Consider the following 15276-nt stretch of genomic DNA (forward strand, 5'->3'; position numbering starts at 1 on the left):
GGGCTTGTTCTTTGTTTGCCCTTGCTCTTGCTGGCAAGTTCATTCCCTCACTGTCATTAGGGATTCTGACATGAAGACCAGCTGAGACATCCAGCCTTGTGAGCTGAACAACTACTGGATTCTTGGACTTTCCATTGGTAGGCAGACATTGCCAGATTAGCTGGAACACAACCTGCATGTTAGTCCAATAAACCATATATATGTTCATTCTTTAAGTTCTGTTCCTCAGGAGAAACCTAATACTATATACGTATATGTGTTTGAGTGTAAACCTCAAAGGTATTGGGTCCCTTGGACTTGGAGTTATGGGAAGTTTTGAGCTGACATGGGTACTGGGAACTGAACTCAGATCTTCTGCAAGAGTAGTATTTGGTCTTATATGCTGAATCATCTTTCCATCCACTCCATTATTTTTCATTTTCAACTCTTGTTTTTCGTTTTCAGTATTTTTCTTAAAAAAAAAAACACCTCACTTTCCTTGTTGAATTTTTTTAAGTTGCTCATGTTTTTCATCCACTCTTTCTCCCGTGTTGCTGATTTTGCTCTCTAGCGTCTGTCTGTAGTTAATTTGCTTGGTTGTGTCCTCATTCAGGTCACTGACACTTTTTCCCAGAAAAGTTTTGACCTTGTCAGCTGGCATTTTACCCATGCCCATGTCTGTAAGTTCAGCACTTGTGGAATCATTTTGCTTTGCCTTTTCATTTTTTGTTTCTGTGTTGTAATTTTTGCATCTGTTTTGTTTATCTCTTCTGGGTTTTTTTGTGGGGATTTTCTTACTGGGCAGCTTTTTCTAGTACCATGCAGAGGATGAAACAAACTTTTGGGGCATAGTGTTCTGTATTTTTTTTTTATCCTGGCTCTCATAGAAGTAGCCTTTAACCCACTATTTTATCTGGAAGTTCAGAAATAAGCCTTTACATTACTAAGTACCAAGGAATTAAAACGCCACAAAGTATGTATCTACTCTGAACATGGTTTCTAGGTGTGGCAGTAGAATTATATCCTTTACCACTTATGCACAACTGCTCCCAGGATCCCTCACTTCTAGGACTCCCCAGTTACCTCAGTGCCCCCTTGTGGGAGAATACAATTGAAAAACAATGATTCAATATTGTGAATTACTAGTTATCCACAGTGTAAACAAGACTGGGTTAGGGCGATAGCTCAGTCAGTAAAGTGCTAGCTTAGTGAGCATACAGTTCTGAGTTTAATCTCCTGAAGCCACATTTGAAAAAGCTGGGCCGTGTGGCATGATGGGACTCCCTAGGCAGAAAGAGTCTAGGAGTCAGAGGTGCTGGAGGACACCTGGAAAACAAAGCCTTCTAAATCAACATGGTGAGCACACATGTAAACTCAGAGAGATCAAGGCAGCATGCACAGGGCCTGCATGGGTTGGCAACAGATAGGAGACAAACCCCCACATCCCTAAATTTCTTGTTTAGTAAACTATGTTGGTCTTCTAGTCCTGTTAATAATACCATTTCCATTTTAAAGCTATATAAAACATTTTTAAAAATGTCTTCATATTGTTTCAGTTAATGAGGTACATTTGAACATTTTTGCTGTTTAAAACAACAACAAAACAGGGGCAGAAGAGATGGCTTAGTGGTTAAGAGCAGTGGTTGCTCTTCCAGAGGTCCTGAGTTCAATTCTTAGCAACCACATGGTGGCTCGCAACTATAATAATCAAACATTATTATATGCTCTTCTGGCATACAGACATACATGCTGGCCAAACAACAACCACCAAAACCAAAATAAAACATTTTAACAAAAGAAGGGTAGATAAGGGTTAATTGCTTAATTATTTTATACCAATGCCTTTATAAAGTTTTGGTAAGAACAACAGCAAATTTTCTATCTTATCTAAAAGCAAAGAGTGGAATCAAAGGGGAAAACAAGTAATGATTATTTCATGATAAGAGGAATCCCATAGAGCATAAGTCCTGCCATGTGAAAAAAATCTATAATAATGTTGGTGACCAAGGGTGACGCTCCCAGCTGGGGCCATGGTGACATCCGGGCCCAGACTGCTGCCAAGGATCATATGTAGGTTCATGGTCCTATCGCACCTGGGATATGTGTTGACGTCTGTGGCCTAGGTCGCCATCAAAGGCCTCATATATGCTCGGTGTCTGGGTGAATACCTGTAGCCATGTTGGTGTCCAAGGGTTGTGCTCCAACCAGAGCCATGCTAATCTGAGTGGCCTGCACTGCTACCTGGTGCCATCTGGGCTGGAGCTGCTGCCGAGGGTCACTTCAGGGTCGGTAGCCCTCAGTCAGGGTCTGATTTGATGTCCATGGCTTCTGTTATCACCGAGGCCCATGCACCTGGGGTCTGGTCAGCCATCTGAAACCGTGTTGGTGTCCTTGGGCTATTCTGCCACTGGAGTCATACTGGTCTGGGTAGCTTGCGCTGCCACTGTGGCCATGGTAATGTCCAAGCCCAAGCTGCATCCACGAGTCATGTCTGGGTCCATGATCCTGCTGCAGTTGGGGTCTGTGCTGACCTCTGTTGCCCACGATACCACAGGGACCACAGTGTTGAAACCAAGGGCCAATTTGAGCCAGCCCTGCCTTTCACCGGCCCTACCCATCACTGGCTACTGCCACCCAAAAGCTGGGCTGGCCCTTCACGGGAGGGCTTGGCTCCATACTCAGGAATGATAGCCTCATTCCTTATCTCCCCAGAGCCATCATTCATGGCCCGATGGCACAGGTGAAGAAGTGCTGGTTCCAGCCCCCACCTGAGTAGGGCAGCTCCAGTGGGACTGACAATGGCTTTGGGTTCATCCCATCCATGACCTGATGGACTGTGTGAAGTGACTGGATATGTGGCACCATGGCTCCAGGATTTCCATGAGCATGGCATGGCGGAATATGTGGGAGTTTTGATGAGGGTCCAGTGTTGATGATGTACCAGAAGCCAGAGAGAGATCTTGAACCAGACCAACAACTTATCACAATAAATATCTAAAGTAAAGTGGAACAGACAAAAGGGTATACTGCAAGACACACCACAAGCTCCCAATGCCACTAAGATGAATGAAAAGGTATTGGAGAGGCGGGAAAGGTGAAGGAAGGAAGTGGGCTTGCTCTCTAAAATAGTTTTAAATTTTCCTTTTGGGGGGCACTACAGCAGTGAGGAGCAGACGTGGAGGGGCTGGGAAATGAATGGGACTGGATTACATGATGTAAAATTCCCAAAGAATCAATAAGAAAATTGTGTTAAAAAAAAGCTGTAACAGTCATTCTCAGAAATATAGCATTTAAGTGTATTTGATGTGTTCATTACATTTGGATGAATAATAAAAATTTAACTGTATGTGTATATATCTTTACTTATTTCAATTATTTTTATTCCTATCTGTAGTTGTTTAAAATAAAGTGTGTGTGTGTGGGGGGGAATGGCCCCAAAAGGCAAGTCATTATTGGGAGGTGTGGCCATGTTGAAGTAGGTGTAGTCTTGTTGGAGGAAGTATGTTACTATGGGAACAGGTTTTGAGGTCTCTTTTGCTCATGCTTTGCTCAGGCTGAGTCTCAGACTACTTCCTGCTGCCTGCATCAACACATAGCAGCTATCTCTCCAGCACCACGTATGTCTGTACACTGCCATGTCCCACCATGATGATAATGGAATGAACCTCTGAACAGTCAGCGAGTCACCACAAGAATTGTGATGTTCATGGTGTCTCCTTGCAGAAATAGAAACCCCAAGTCACCATTGTTAATGATTACCCATTAAGTAAAAAAAATTGCAGAAAAGAATGAGAAGGTATTTAAGAAAATTCTCTCTACAACTGTCACAAATATAGAAATTCTGAATTTAAAAATATCACATAATGTAAAATCAATTAAACTGGCAGAAATACTTAAAATAAAAGCATGCAAAAAAATCACTACATGATTGTTTATTTAAAATATGACTCTGGATGTAAATACATACGGGCTTACATAATATGTGGTTGTGGTTATTCATATAAACCCTCAATTAGAATGCTCAGTAGTTCATACCCAAAGCCTTTTGTTTAATACACATGATAAATTTTCTTTCTGATGGAAAGTGTTTAAAGCCTTTTGAATCTTGATTTGTGAAGAGATTACTAAAAAATAACTTAGCTACATCAAAGAATAATATTGTTTGCAATGTTGTCACAGATTTCTCCATGGCAAAATAGTCATGTATTGTTATTGCACAATTTACAGGTACAGGTTACTATGTGCATATAAACTCTCTATAATGACAGTGTTCTCATTGTAACTTGCTTACTATATTTAAAATTATGAAATATAATTTACAAAACCTGTAACAATATACTTTTATAATAAAAGTATCCTGAGGATATTACAAAATTCATTTACCAGCCCTTCATTTCTTTGCTTTGACTTTTTAATTCCTAATAGTTTTCCATATTTCTTTACATAAAAATGGTCATTTACAGTTCTAACTAGAACTAAATTTAAGCTAAGTAGTATACAACTGTCCCTTAAGACTTATCCCCATCTACTCACTGCCAGTCTCATTGGCTAAAAATCAAGTATTTATCAAGTTTTTATAATTCTGAATCAGAAAAGATATAGCATGAAACAGACAGAAATAGGGTTAGCAAAGTTATAAGCATTGTAAAATTTATATATTTTGGTCAAATTTTATAATAAAATAATGTATTTTGGCAAAAATAATAAAATATAAGGTTTATTTCCTATCAATGGTAGATCTGCGGGACACTGTACATTTGTAAATACTATTTAATTTGACTGCTTTCACAGTGTTTCTAAAAACACTGCTATACATTTTCAGAATTTTGAGACTAAATTCATCTAAGAAAAAAGAAAACTGAAATTTTAAGTAAAATATCTGATCATCAAAACGATGACAAATTCATAAATGTAAATGTCTGTGTGCCACATAACATCTTTATTGCCTACTAAGACTTATTTAACACTTTTAAAATAGTAATCTTGAAATTCTTCTTAAAAATGACTTTGAAAATTAAAGTGATAATTAAAAAAAACTTTATATAAGAAAATCACAAGAAAGGTTTTATACTTGTGGCAGTAGGTGTTATGGCACAAAACACATGAAAAGACTTATAGCTTCTGTTTGTGTATATACAATATCAAGTAAGATATATATATACATATATACACATATGCACACATATATACATACAATTAAATACATTTACACACACATCTGGGGCTATAGAAGGGAACGAGGAAAACTCTAATGAACTCCTTGGCTCTTTTACACTGTAAGTCCCAATAGCAGTTTTAATGGAGATCTCTTACCTATATATAAACTTCTCACTATTAACAAGAAAAGAATTATGATGTCTGTGTGATAAAGCAGTGAAAGTGTGGCACCTGTCTTAAAGAGTTTTACTGTCAATAGAATTTGTGCAGTGGGGTCTGCAGAGGGTGTGTAACAACGAGAAAACAAAGTTCCTTTAACCCAATGACATATTTACTAAAATATACTATAAATAAGTATGAATACAGCATTATTTATACATTCTAACATTCTATGTTAGGCAATAGGATCTAACTCTGACTGACTTGTTAACTTTTAAGGCATCAGTGCATCAAGGGCAAAGCTCCATAAAATAAATATGAGGACAGAAAGCATTAGCCTATCCTTGGTACAGGGGATTACTGCGTAATGCATCTGTTGGCTACTTTCACAAAGCAGATAATAAATCATACACCCTCTTGTGAAGATGTTACAGCATCAATTTTACATCATTTTTTAACACCTCATTTAAAGGGCTAAACTGATCCGGCAGTATCCTCATTTTCATTGTTCCATCAGCTCCACAAGAGAAAATGTGATTTGCAGGTCCTGTCTCAATTTGCATGACTCCAGTTCCAATATTTCTAAAAATAGACTGTCGAGCATGTTCATTGATGAAAGTATGGAGAAGACTAAAGGTAGAAAGACTCCAAATCTGAAAGATATGAAGGACAAAATGAAAACCGGGGCTGGTGATTGACTCAAGAATCCAAAAGAAAATGTAAGCCTGCCTTCTTGTGCAGGTAAGACATTCCTACAAGGATGGAGAGTATTTGTATATGCTATGATCACAGCTTCCTGAGTCTCTATAGGCTGGATACAATTATCAACTGCTTTTATTATTATTCAAAGTCCATCCTGTAAGGGCACAAATTATTAGCAATGCACTGAAAATTAGACAACCTGAGTACAAAGAACAGAAACTTGCATCAGTGACTAGAAAGGTGTTGCTGTGTAGCTACTATGGGGTATTACTTCTTTATAATACTGAATACTCAGAGATCAGAAAAGATGCAAGGATGAAAGTAAACTGACATCTATGGCTCTCTACCCTGGTAAAGTTAGACAAACTCAATTACTAAAATTCTAAAATACTAAATTCTAAAAGTTTCTATTGTAAGCCCCATCAAGACAAATGTGACTGCTTTAAATCAAATGCCAAATGGCTTCTCTTATTAATGACTTGTGTGGAAAGGCTTTCAGGATCTATTTTTCTGGTTTGGAGATAACAACTTACTTTTTAATTTTTTATATCTCTTAGGAAAACATCTGAAAAAAAACCCTCACCAATCCACATTACCTTTACATGAATTTGTTAGATTATACATCTTAAAACACACTGTACCTTTAAAACTTTATCTTTATTTGATGTATATGGGTGACTTACTGCATGTGTATGTGAAATAAGATGTGTGCTTGATGCCTAGGGGGCCAGAAGTTACAAGTGGTTGAGAGCTATATGTGGGTGCTGAGAAACATGGATCCTCTGCAAGAGCAACCTGTGCTTTTGATCACTGAGCCATTTCTCCAGCCTAGACTATATGTCTTTCAAATATCTTAAAATATAAACTGCAGAATCAGAGTAGAATCTAAAAATACGTGATCTAAATCAAAGTCTGTCCTACTCTAAAGTCCGTTTGAGGTACACTATGCAGGCACAGGGAAAAAGAAGATAATGCACTCACTACATTAGCTGGGACCAACATGGCCAACCTAGATGACAGTTAACTCTGCTTTACTACAATGAGATTTCCAGACCAACAGTGGGCAAAATGGCCTGCTTCCATCACGTATCTGATATCACAACACATCCAAAAAAAAAAACAAAAAAAAAAAAAAAAAAAAAAAACAAAAAAACAAACCAAAAACCAAAAATCTCCTTAAGCACAGAAAAAAGGGAGAAAACCCTATTCTGGGAAAATCCAGACCCATTCCTGGATTTCCCTGTAGATCACCTCCTGAACAATCCTTTCCTCCATTAGTTTTGCTCATTATTGAAATTACCCAAAATCCTAGCCATGTGACACTATTTCTTGAGGGTGTACTTCTACTTTATTACAAAACTTTTTCTCGGTTCTGTGCTTTGTCTTGTCTCTTATTCTTTCTCTGGAGGTGCTAAGCATCTGGACACTGTTGATGGAGGTCTAAATTTGTTCTTTCTGAAACAATGACAACCTTTACCAGCAGCCACAGGTTGAAATAAAAAAGTGGCTTCAAATCAGAGAAGAATAATTCTGCTGGGATTTATTATTTTTTAAAAAAGAGTACTTTGGGGCCGAGGAGATGACTCATTGATTAAAAGCACTGGCCACTCCTCCAGAGAACACGAGTTTGATTTCTAGCACCCATATGATGGTTCACTCCAGTTCCAGGGGACTCAATACTCTCTGATGGGAGCAACAAGCAAGTTATGTGGTGCACTGGCATATGGGCAGACAAAACATCCATTAAACACAAATAACAACATTTCCAAATTCTGCAGTTCTGTTTTTTTTTTTGGTGGTGGGAGGAAGGAGAGTTAAGGGGGAAGAAAACAGCCTATCAGTCCTAAGAGAAATTCATCTTATTTAGCACTAAGTATGCTCACATTCATGTAATGGATTCTAAAAATCAGATCCTTCAAATCTAGGCTTGCTGACCATTCAACATCCTGAAGACCAATTGAAACTGGCATACCTCTGTGCAATGGGCCCACAGAATCTTCCTCAAAATCAACAGGTATTTCTTAACATAGAACTTCACAGCTGAGTATTTTTAAGGTGGAATCTTGCAATATACATTTTAATAAGTTGTTCAACATTTTTAAATAAGCTGCTTAATGCTTTAAACAACTTTAAAATTTAAGTACAATAGATTTTGGTTATCTATGAACAGGGCTTATCTAGGTACATTCTTGAACCAGAATTATGGAATCTGAGTTGTTGAATATTATTATTATATATGAAAAAAGAGGAGCAATGTGGGGTATAGTTAACCTAGAAATTTAATTTAGTAAATATATCACCAAAAGAAGAGTCAAAACCAATTCTAATGTCTGAAATATACTAAGATCCACAGAAAATTTGTTTAAGAATTAATTAAGCATTTTTTAAAACAAGTAAAAAAGTAAAACTTCAAGTTAAAAATAATTCTATTTATTAAAGGGTTTATTAAATAGTAATTGGCACTGCTGACTATAACAGAACTAATATAATATGACTAGTATTTAAGTAAATTACTAAAATATGATTAAAGGCCTAAGTTTGTAATTTTTTTCCCATATTATTGATACCATGTTTTTACCTTTATATTGCCTTCTGCAGATCCTGTAACAAAGTATTCTTCAGTTGGATCAATAGCAATGGCTTTAACAGGAGAATCATGGCTCTGAAAAAGCTGCCTCTGTTGCCTTTGTCGAAGGTCAAATACACATGTGAAACCTTTTCTGCCACCTGATATTAGCAGCTGATGTTTGGGAGCATATGCTAAGACTGTGGCTCCATTATCATGGCAGGTAAAAGCTGAAGGTTTAAAAAAAAAAAGATTAAAACCACTTAGTGATAAAAGACCACAAGGTGGTCAAGATAGAATAAATTGAATGAATAAATAAATATTGGATAAAGATTGCTGTCCCACCTAAGGCAATTTAAAAACCAAATGCAATATAAGAAATAATTTGAGATACTAGGCATAAGACAACGAAGCATGGTCCTGGAGAAAAGGAAATATGGGTAGCCATAGTATTGTTCCAGCAAACCACCTACAGTGTTGTGGTCAGAACATAAGGAAAGGAAATTCAAGTTGAACTGGACTCAATACCAGCAAACGGTTGAATAGCATCTATTATTAAGTGTAATAATCTATAAACACTTATAAATATTATAAATAAAGCTGCCTAGAAAATTCCTGTTTAAGTCTTTTTGTAGCTTTCATATACTGAAAATAGTACATACAGATGGATCACGATCAGTCCATGTTTAACGTTATTAAAACTAAGTTTTTGGGGGCTTAGATGGTTCAGCGGTGAAGAGCACTAGCTGCTCTTCCAGAGGTTCAATTCCCAGCAACTACATGATGGCTCACAACCATCTCTAGTTGGATCTAATGCCCTCTTCTGGCATAAATGCATACATGCAGATAGTGCACTCATAATCATATACTTTAAAAAATAATCTTAAAAAATCTAAGTTGTTTTCAAAGTGGTTGTAGCATTTTCTGCTTCTGTCAGCAGTTGCAGTTTCTGTACACCCAACCAACACCCTGAGTCTTTAATTTTGGCCATGCTGGTATAAATGATAACTTGCAGCGCACTGAATGTGCATTTCCTGATTATCTTGATTATCCTTTTATATGTTTACTTGCCATTTGAATAGTGAGAATGGGATTATTTAAAAGTCCTTGGAAACATTGTCATTTTGTTTTAAAAACTGTTTTTTTAGTATTATATGTAAGAATTCATCACCAGACCCAAGCCACATAGATTTTTTCCGTTTCTTCTAGAAGTCTGCACTTTACATGAAGCTTTACAACCCATGCTGAGCTAAATTCTGTGAAAAGTGACATCTGTGTCAAAGATATTTTTGGTTGTTGTTCTATGTCACTATTCAATTGTTTTAGTACTTTATTTAAAAAAACCTTATTTTTCTCCATTGAATTCTTTTGTACATCTATCTGATAAAGTCTATGATATATAAAGTCGCCTATGAGGCTCTCTAGTCTCTCCAATGCTCTCGGTAACTTTTTAAAAGCCACTGTCACGATGTTTGATTATTGATGCTTTACATTAATTTCTGATTATGTAGGGTGAGTCCACTGAATGTTTTTCTTCAGTATTTTGTTGGTTATTTGCTATTTTCTTATACACTTTAGAATTTGTTTACTGATATGAATAAAAGTTTGACTATATTTCATTAGAATTGTGTTACATCTATAAAGTTGGGAGGAATTGGTATTTTGAACAAAATTAAGTTTTCAAAGCTCTAAATGTAAGTCATTTTCTATATTAATTTAGATCTTTGAGTTTTTAAATTATATTTGTCCCCTTCTACATATATGTCCTGTGTGTATTTTGTTTGACAAATGCCTCAGTAGTTATTTCAGGTGTTATTATGAGAAGATCTTTTAAATTTCAAAGTATAGATATTCATTTAGTGCAGAGGACCAACTGGTTTTAGTGTACTGACCTGACACCTTGATGTATTCACCATATTAGTCTAGGTCCTGAGGGTCACACCTAGGAGTGCGTGTATGGTAGACAAGCACTCTCCAAATGAACTATATCCCCAGTCCAAGATGTGATAAGTTGTCTTCAAAACTTACCATGGACTAAACTATTGGCAGGTGCTACTAGAGTATCCCACAGACATATGTTTCTGAGAGGAGAAAAAAAGGGATTTCTTTTTAACCGACACAAAAATTAATAGAATAAAAAATAAGCCAAATATTAAACATTTGAACTTTGTTCAAAAGGTATATATATATATATATATATATATATATAGACACACTAGTTGTCACACTTAATTTAAAAGCTGTTAACTTACAAAACTGAGTTAAATTTTGATTAGCACATACCTATAAATAATAGTAACTGAAGGCTGACTATAGAAATTGCTTGTATATTTACTAATTTTTAATCTATCTGTACCTAACATAGACAAGTCATATACGATGCTAGTTATTAGGTGGAATCTACTGAACACAGCCAGAGTCTACAGCCCTGAAGCTAGTTTTCAGTGCAATGTGAAGCTCACATCTGAGTTTCAGAAGCTCAGCAAACTCAGTGTGTCTGGATGGGCTGTGTGAGTATATGGAGGGAGAAGACAGAGATGTTCTTACAAACTATAAAGTTGTTCTGAGATTCCTATTTTCTTTTTTCTTTTCCTTTTTGGTTTTTTGAGATAGGGTTTCTCTGTATAGCTTTGGAGCCTGTCCTGGAACTTGCTCTGTAGACCAGGCTGGCTGCAAACTCACAGAGATTGGCCTAGTTTCCTATTTTTTTGTTGTGAAAATGATAATACCTACCTAGTAAGGCCATGATGAAGACTAACCAAGTTAACTAAATAATACGGCCAATAAATAATTGTACCTTTTTCAGCTTCAAGTTTTCTGAATATACAGAAAATACAAAGAAATGTTCATTTTACAAACAACCAAATCCTTTCTCCTAAAGTATCAATATGAGAATATTAAAAATAAGAAAGAATGATTTTTCTGTAAGTGGTACTAGAATTTTCCTAGATTTATGCCACTGAGAATGATTTAAATAAGAAATCTTTATGATGAAAATTCTTAGGTCATAATTACTGAGACAAATAAATACACAACAACAAAACAATTTAGTTATCCACACACAACGTTTCTGTTTCAGCTCCATCTCTTACCTATTGTCAGTAGAAAGACCAGCTGTAGCTATCAGAGAGGAGGAACTAACGAAGACAAAATCATTGGCTGTTTTGTTATGACACTGCCAAGCCTGGAATGGTTATAAACAATAAATGTTACTGTTGCTAGTAAAATTTCCATAATGTGACCATGCACTTTATGTCTTTAAAAAATAATTTCTATTCTTTTAACCTTCTGAACTTTAAAAAGATTAGAGAATACAATAACTCTCACGATAATTCTCTCCATCTCTTTCTGTAAAAAATACAAACAGTTAATGAACAGTCTTTTTCACTTTTGTTCAACCAACACCTTAAGAAGAAAACACAGAGGTTAAACTTCAAATAGTTACTTAGGTCTAGGTAGTGGGGGAAAAAAAAACAAGAAAAAAACTGTCTTACAAGAAGTCAGATACGAGGATTTAAGATTATGTTAGATGTAAATATCTTTGCTAAACTGACATTAATTGTTCAGAAACATTAAACTTTTAAATAAAAGTAACTGTTCAAAAGTAATAAAAAGTTACTGTCACAAAATAAGAAATCTCAGAGAACTTCTGAAAATTCAATCAAACTTATTATGATCATTTCACCAATTAAAAAAAGAAAAGCAGTCGTCTCTCCAAAAGGTCAACTTGCACAGTTCACACTGTAGCCTAATAAAACGATGAGGCAAAGAGCAAACTAAGTCTTTCAAGAAGTCCTAGCAATGCTCCCTTGTGTTTATTTAGATCAATACTGAACTCAAACATTTAACCTCAGGTGAATTACCAGAATTATAATCTATAACCTTAATCTTTTTCTATGTTTTGCTTATGTTTAGTTCTGTAAAGGAAATCAATGAAACATTTTTATTCTCTGAAGGCAAATTTTTATGAATTCTGCACAGACTTTAACAGATGAAAACAACAGGATCAGTAGCAGGATGCCCTTTCTACATTGCTCATTAATAAGAGCTAAATACAGGAAAACAATCTGATAATTCCGTTGGTCTGCCAGTCACCTGAGGCTGGATCTCTGGAGAAACGGTGCTGGGCATGCCAACTTCCTCAACTTCACTCAGTCATTTTTATACACAACAGGACTAGTCTGTTGTAATATGTGACGAGTAGATAAGACTAGACATATATTATTTATTAATTGTAATATTACTTGCTCAAGCACAGCTTTGATTTTTAAACATAAAGTCCATGTTTCATATATATATATATATATATATATATATATATGGAATATTTAACTTACCAGATATGGCTTAGGTATGCTCCCAGTAATTGGACAACATTTCCAGTTTGTTTGGTACAAACTTAAATATCCATCAGCATCAACAATTCCAAACTTTAAAAAAGAAATTAAATGATTAGTGTAAATAAAAAGCACACATTTACTCCTTATACCCAGTGTGACACATTATCTCTATGTTTAACATTGGATTGACCAACTGTTATCTTTTAATTTCACTTAAGCTTCAATCTAGTTTTGAGCTATATTTAGGTATCACTTTAAGAAAACTTGCAGTGTAGAAAGAAGCAAACATCAGACACTTGGTTAGTTAAACTTACACCTCCACATGTTGAGTCATGATATGTGCTTGGCTTCCTCCCACAAAATAAAGTTCAAAAAATGTTAAGAAGTTAAAAGATGAAGGCAAAATAAAATTTTAAGGAAAATAATTTGAACTCAATACTCATTTATTCTTACACTAATTAATAAATACTAAGTAGTATCAAAATTTAAAATATTTACCAAGTTTTAATAGTTATTTTTTCAATTTTCAGTGATGATTACTGAACATATTAGAGATTTTGATAAAATTCATATCGCTTATTTACTTCTCTAATGTTTTCTGAGAATTCTGATAGAGCTATTATTAAGTATATTAGCCTACGGCTTTTATATTTGCTATAGATACTTTCCCTACTATCTAATCCTCTTTTCTAGTTTTATGTTTTCTGGAGTAGAGCTAGGTTTGTTCTTCAGCTGGAATAAACATGGAATATATACTCAAATAGTGTTAATGAGCCACCAAATTTGAAATATAGTCTGGCTGGGCATCAACCTATTTCTCATTCTTTATCTAGCAGAATTCTATGGAAATAGTTCTACTAATTACAATTTTTTCCCTTTTAATTGGAATTGTTGAGTAAGGTGCACTAATAATTCAAAAGGGAAGGTGTTCCCATTCCTTTCACATTTATAGATTCTTTCTTTATACTTGAAGCAAAGACAAAATAACCAGGATATGTGCATGTACATTTATCAATATATCTTAGGCAGTCTATGTTGACTATAAAATTATATTCTTTGCATTAAAGAAATATTTTTAATCCTTCAAATACCACTTGCCCCTACTGTTTTGCTTTTGCTAAGGTATTTTCTAGGAGATATTTTCTTAGTTGGTACTTCCTAAACACACAATCACACTTGATTTTTAAACTACTTACGTTCACTGCCCCATTTTTGAGAATTAAAATTTTAATTTATAAAAACTATTTCCTGTTCTATGCTATGTCATACTAGCCTGTTTTATGAATATTACTCTTAAGAGTTCCTCATAGCACTTATTAGTCTTATTTTAGTTTTGCTGAGATCTTCAGTCTTTTGACTGCCCAATTCTATCTGCAATTCACAATCAAACCGATCACCATAACTGGGACAGATTGAGTCTTCTCTACCACTTACTCAGGATGCTTCCTAAATAAAGGAGAAAACATGCTTTGGTGTTGTGCTATTCGGTTACATCATGGGCAAAGTAGGAACACGAAGCTAAGGGGTTTATCAAGACACCTGGTAGGCAAAGAACTAAAGCTTGTTGTACTTTAAAACAGACGATATGAAGGACTGTAGCAGTGTTAATGTTGAAAAATAAGTCAGACTACGAAATCAAATTGTAGAAAGGTTTGAGTGTTATACTGATAAATCTGGGAAGAGGTACCTTGAAGGGTTTCTCAAAAACAAACAAACAAACAAAAGATACTACTTATTCTGTAGGTATTTAATTATGTTGTTCATAATATCACTTTATTTTGGGAAGACAATATATCAAAGGAACTATGGACTGACATGCATAGACTAGAAGCAACAGCACATCACCAATGAAAATGGAAAACATAATACAATACTGAAAGGGAATACAACTGACAGCCCAAGTTGAATATTCTTATTGCAAATGTTTATACCAGAAAGTGTCAGATTTTTGAAGATATTTTGATGTGCGAATCCCTTCTGTATGCTGTGAATATGACTGGTTAATTAATAAACAGGCTTGGCCTGTGAGCGTAGAGTAGAGTTAGGTGGGGAAAACTAAACTGAATGCTGGGAGAAAGGAGGCAGAGTCAGAGAGGCCCTGTAGCCCTGCCAGAGACAGACGCAGGAACTTTACTACCCGGTAAGCCACAGCCTCATGGTGATACACAGATTAATAAAAATGGGTTAAATTAATACGTAAGAGTTAGCCAATAAGAAGCTAGAGCTAATGGACCAAGCAGTGAGTTAATTAATACAGTTTCTGTGTGGTTATTTCAGGGCTGTGCAGCCAGTAACAAACAAGCGGCCTCCTACAACAGTATTTCTTTTAATAGTTGCACTTACTAATCAAGCACTTATAATCTGAAAATGTTT

General features: G+C 35.4%; 1 protein-coding gene across 4 annotated transcripts in view; it reads right to left on the reverse strand.

Annotated features, from left to right (window-relative positions):
- Positions 1-3896: 3896 nt before the first annotated feature.
- Positions 3897-15276, reverse strand: part of Dmxl1 (Dmx like 1) — a 143357-nt gene continuing 131977 nt past the window's right edge. For all 4 annotated transcript variants that reach the window (XM_041659694.1, XM_041659693.1, XM_041659692.1 and 1 more), the window contains 5 exons: positions 12901-12993; positions 11656-11747; positions 10592-10644; positions 8576-8793; positions 3897-5948 (listed from right to left, as the gene is read on the reverse strand). In XM_041659694.1, coding sequence (XP_041515628.1) covers positions 5724-5948; positions 8576-8793; positions 10592-10644; positions 11656-11747; positions 12901-12993 — 681 coding nt within the window. In that variant the 3' untranslated portion in view covers positions 3897-5723. The remainder of the gene's footprint in view (positions 5949-8575; positions 8794-10591; positions 10645-11655; positions 11748-12900; positions 12994-15276) is intronic.

Source organism: Microtus oregoni, unplaced genomic scaffold (assembly GCF_018167655.1).
Source record: "Microtus oregoni isolate MIOR12 unplaced genomic scaffold, Mior012 000011F_ref0000422, whole genome shotgun sequence".
NCBI classification, from domain to species: domain Eukaryota; kingdom Metazoa; phylum Chordata; class Mammalia; order Rodentia; family Cricetidae; genus Microtus; species Microtus oregoni.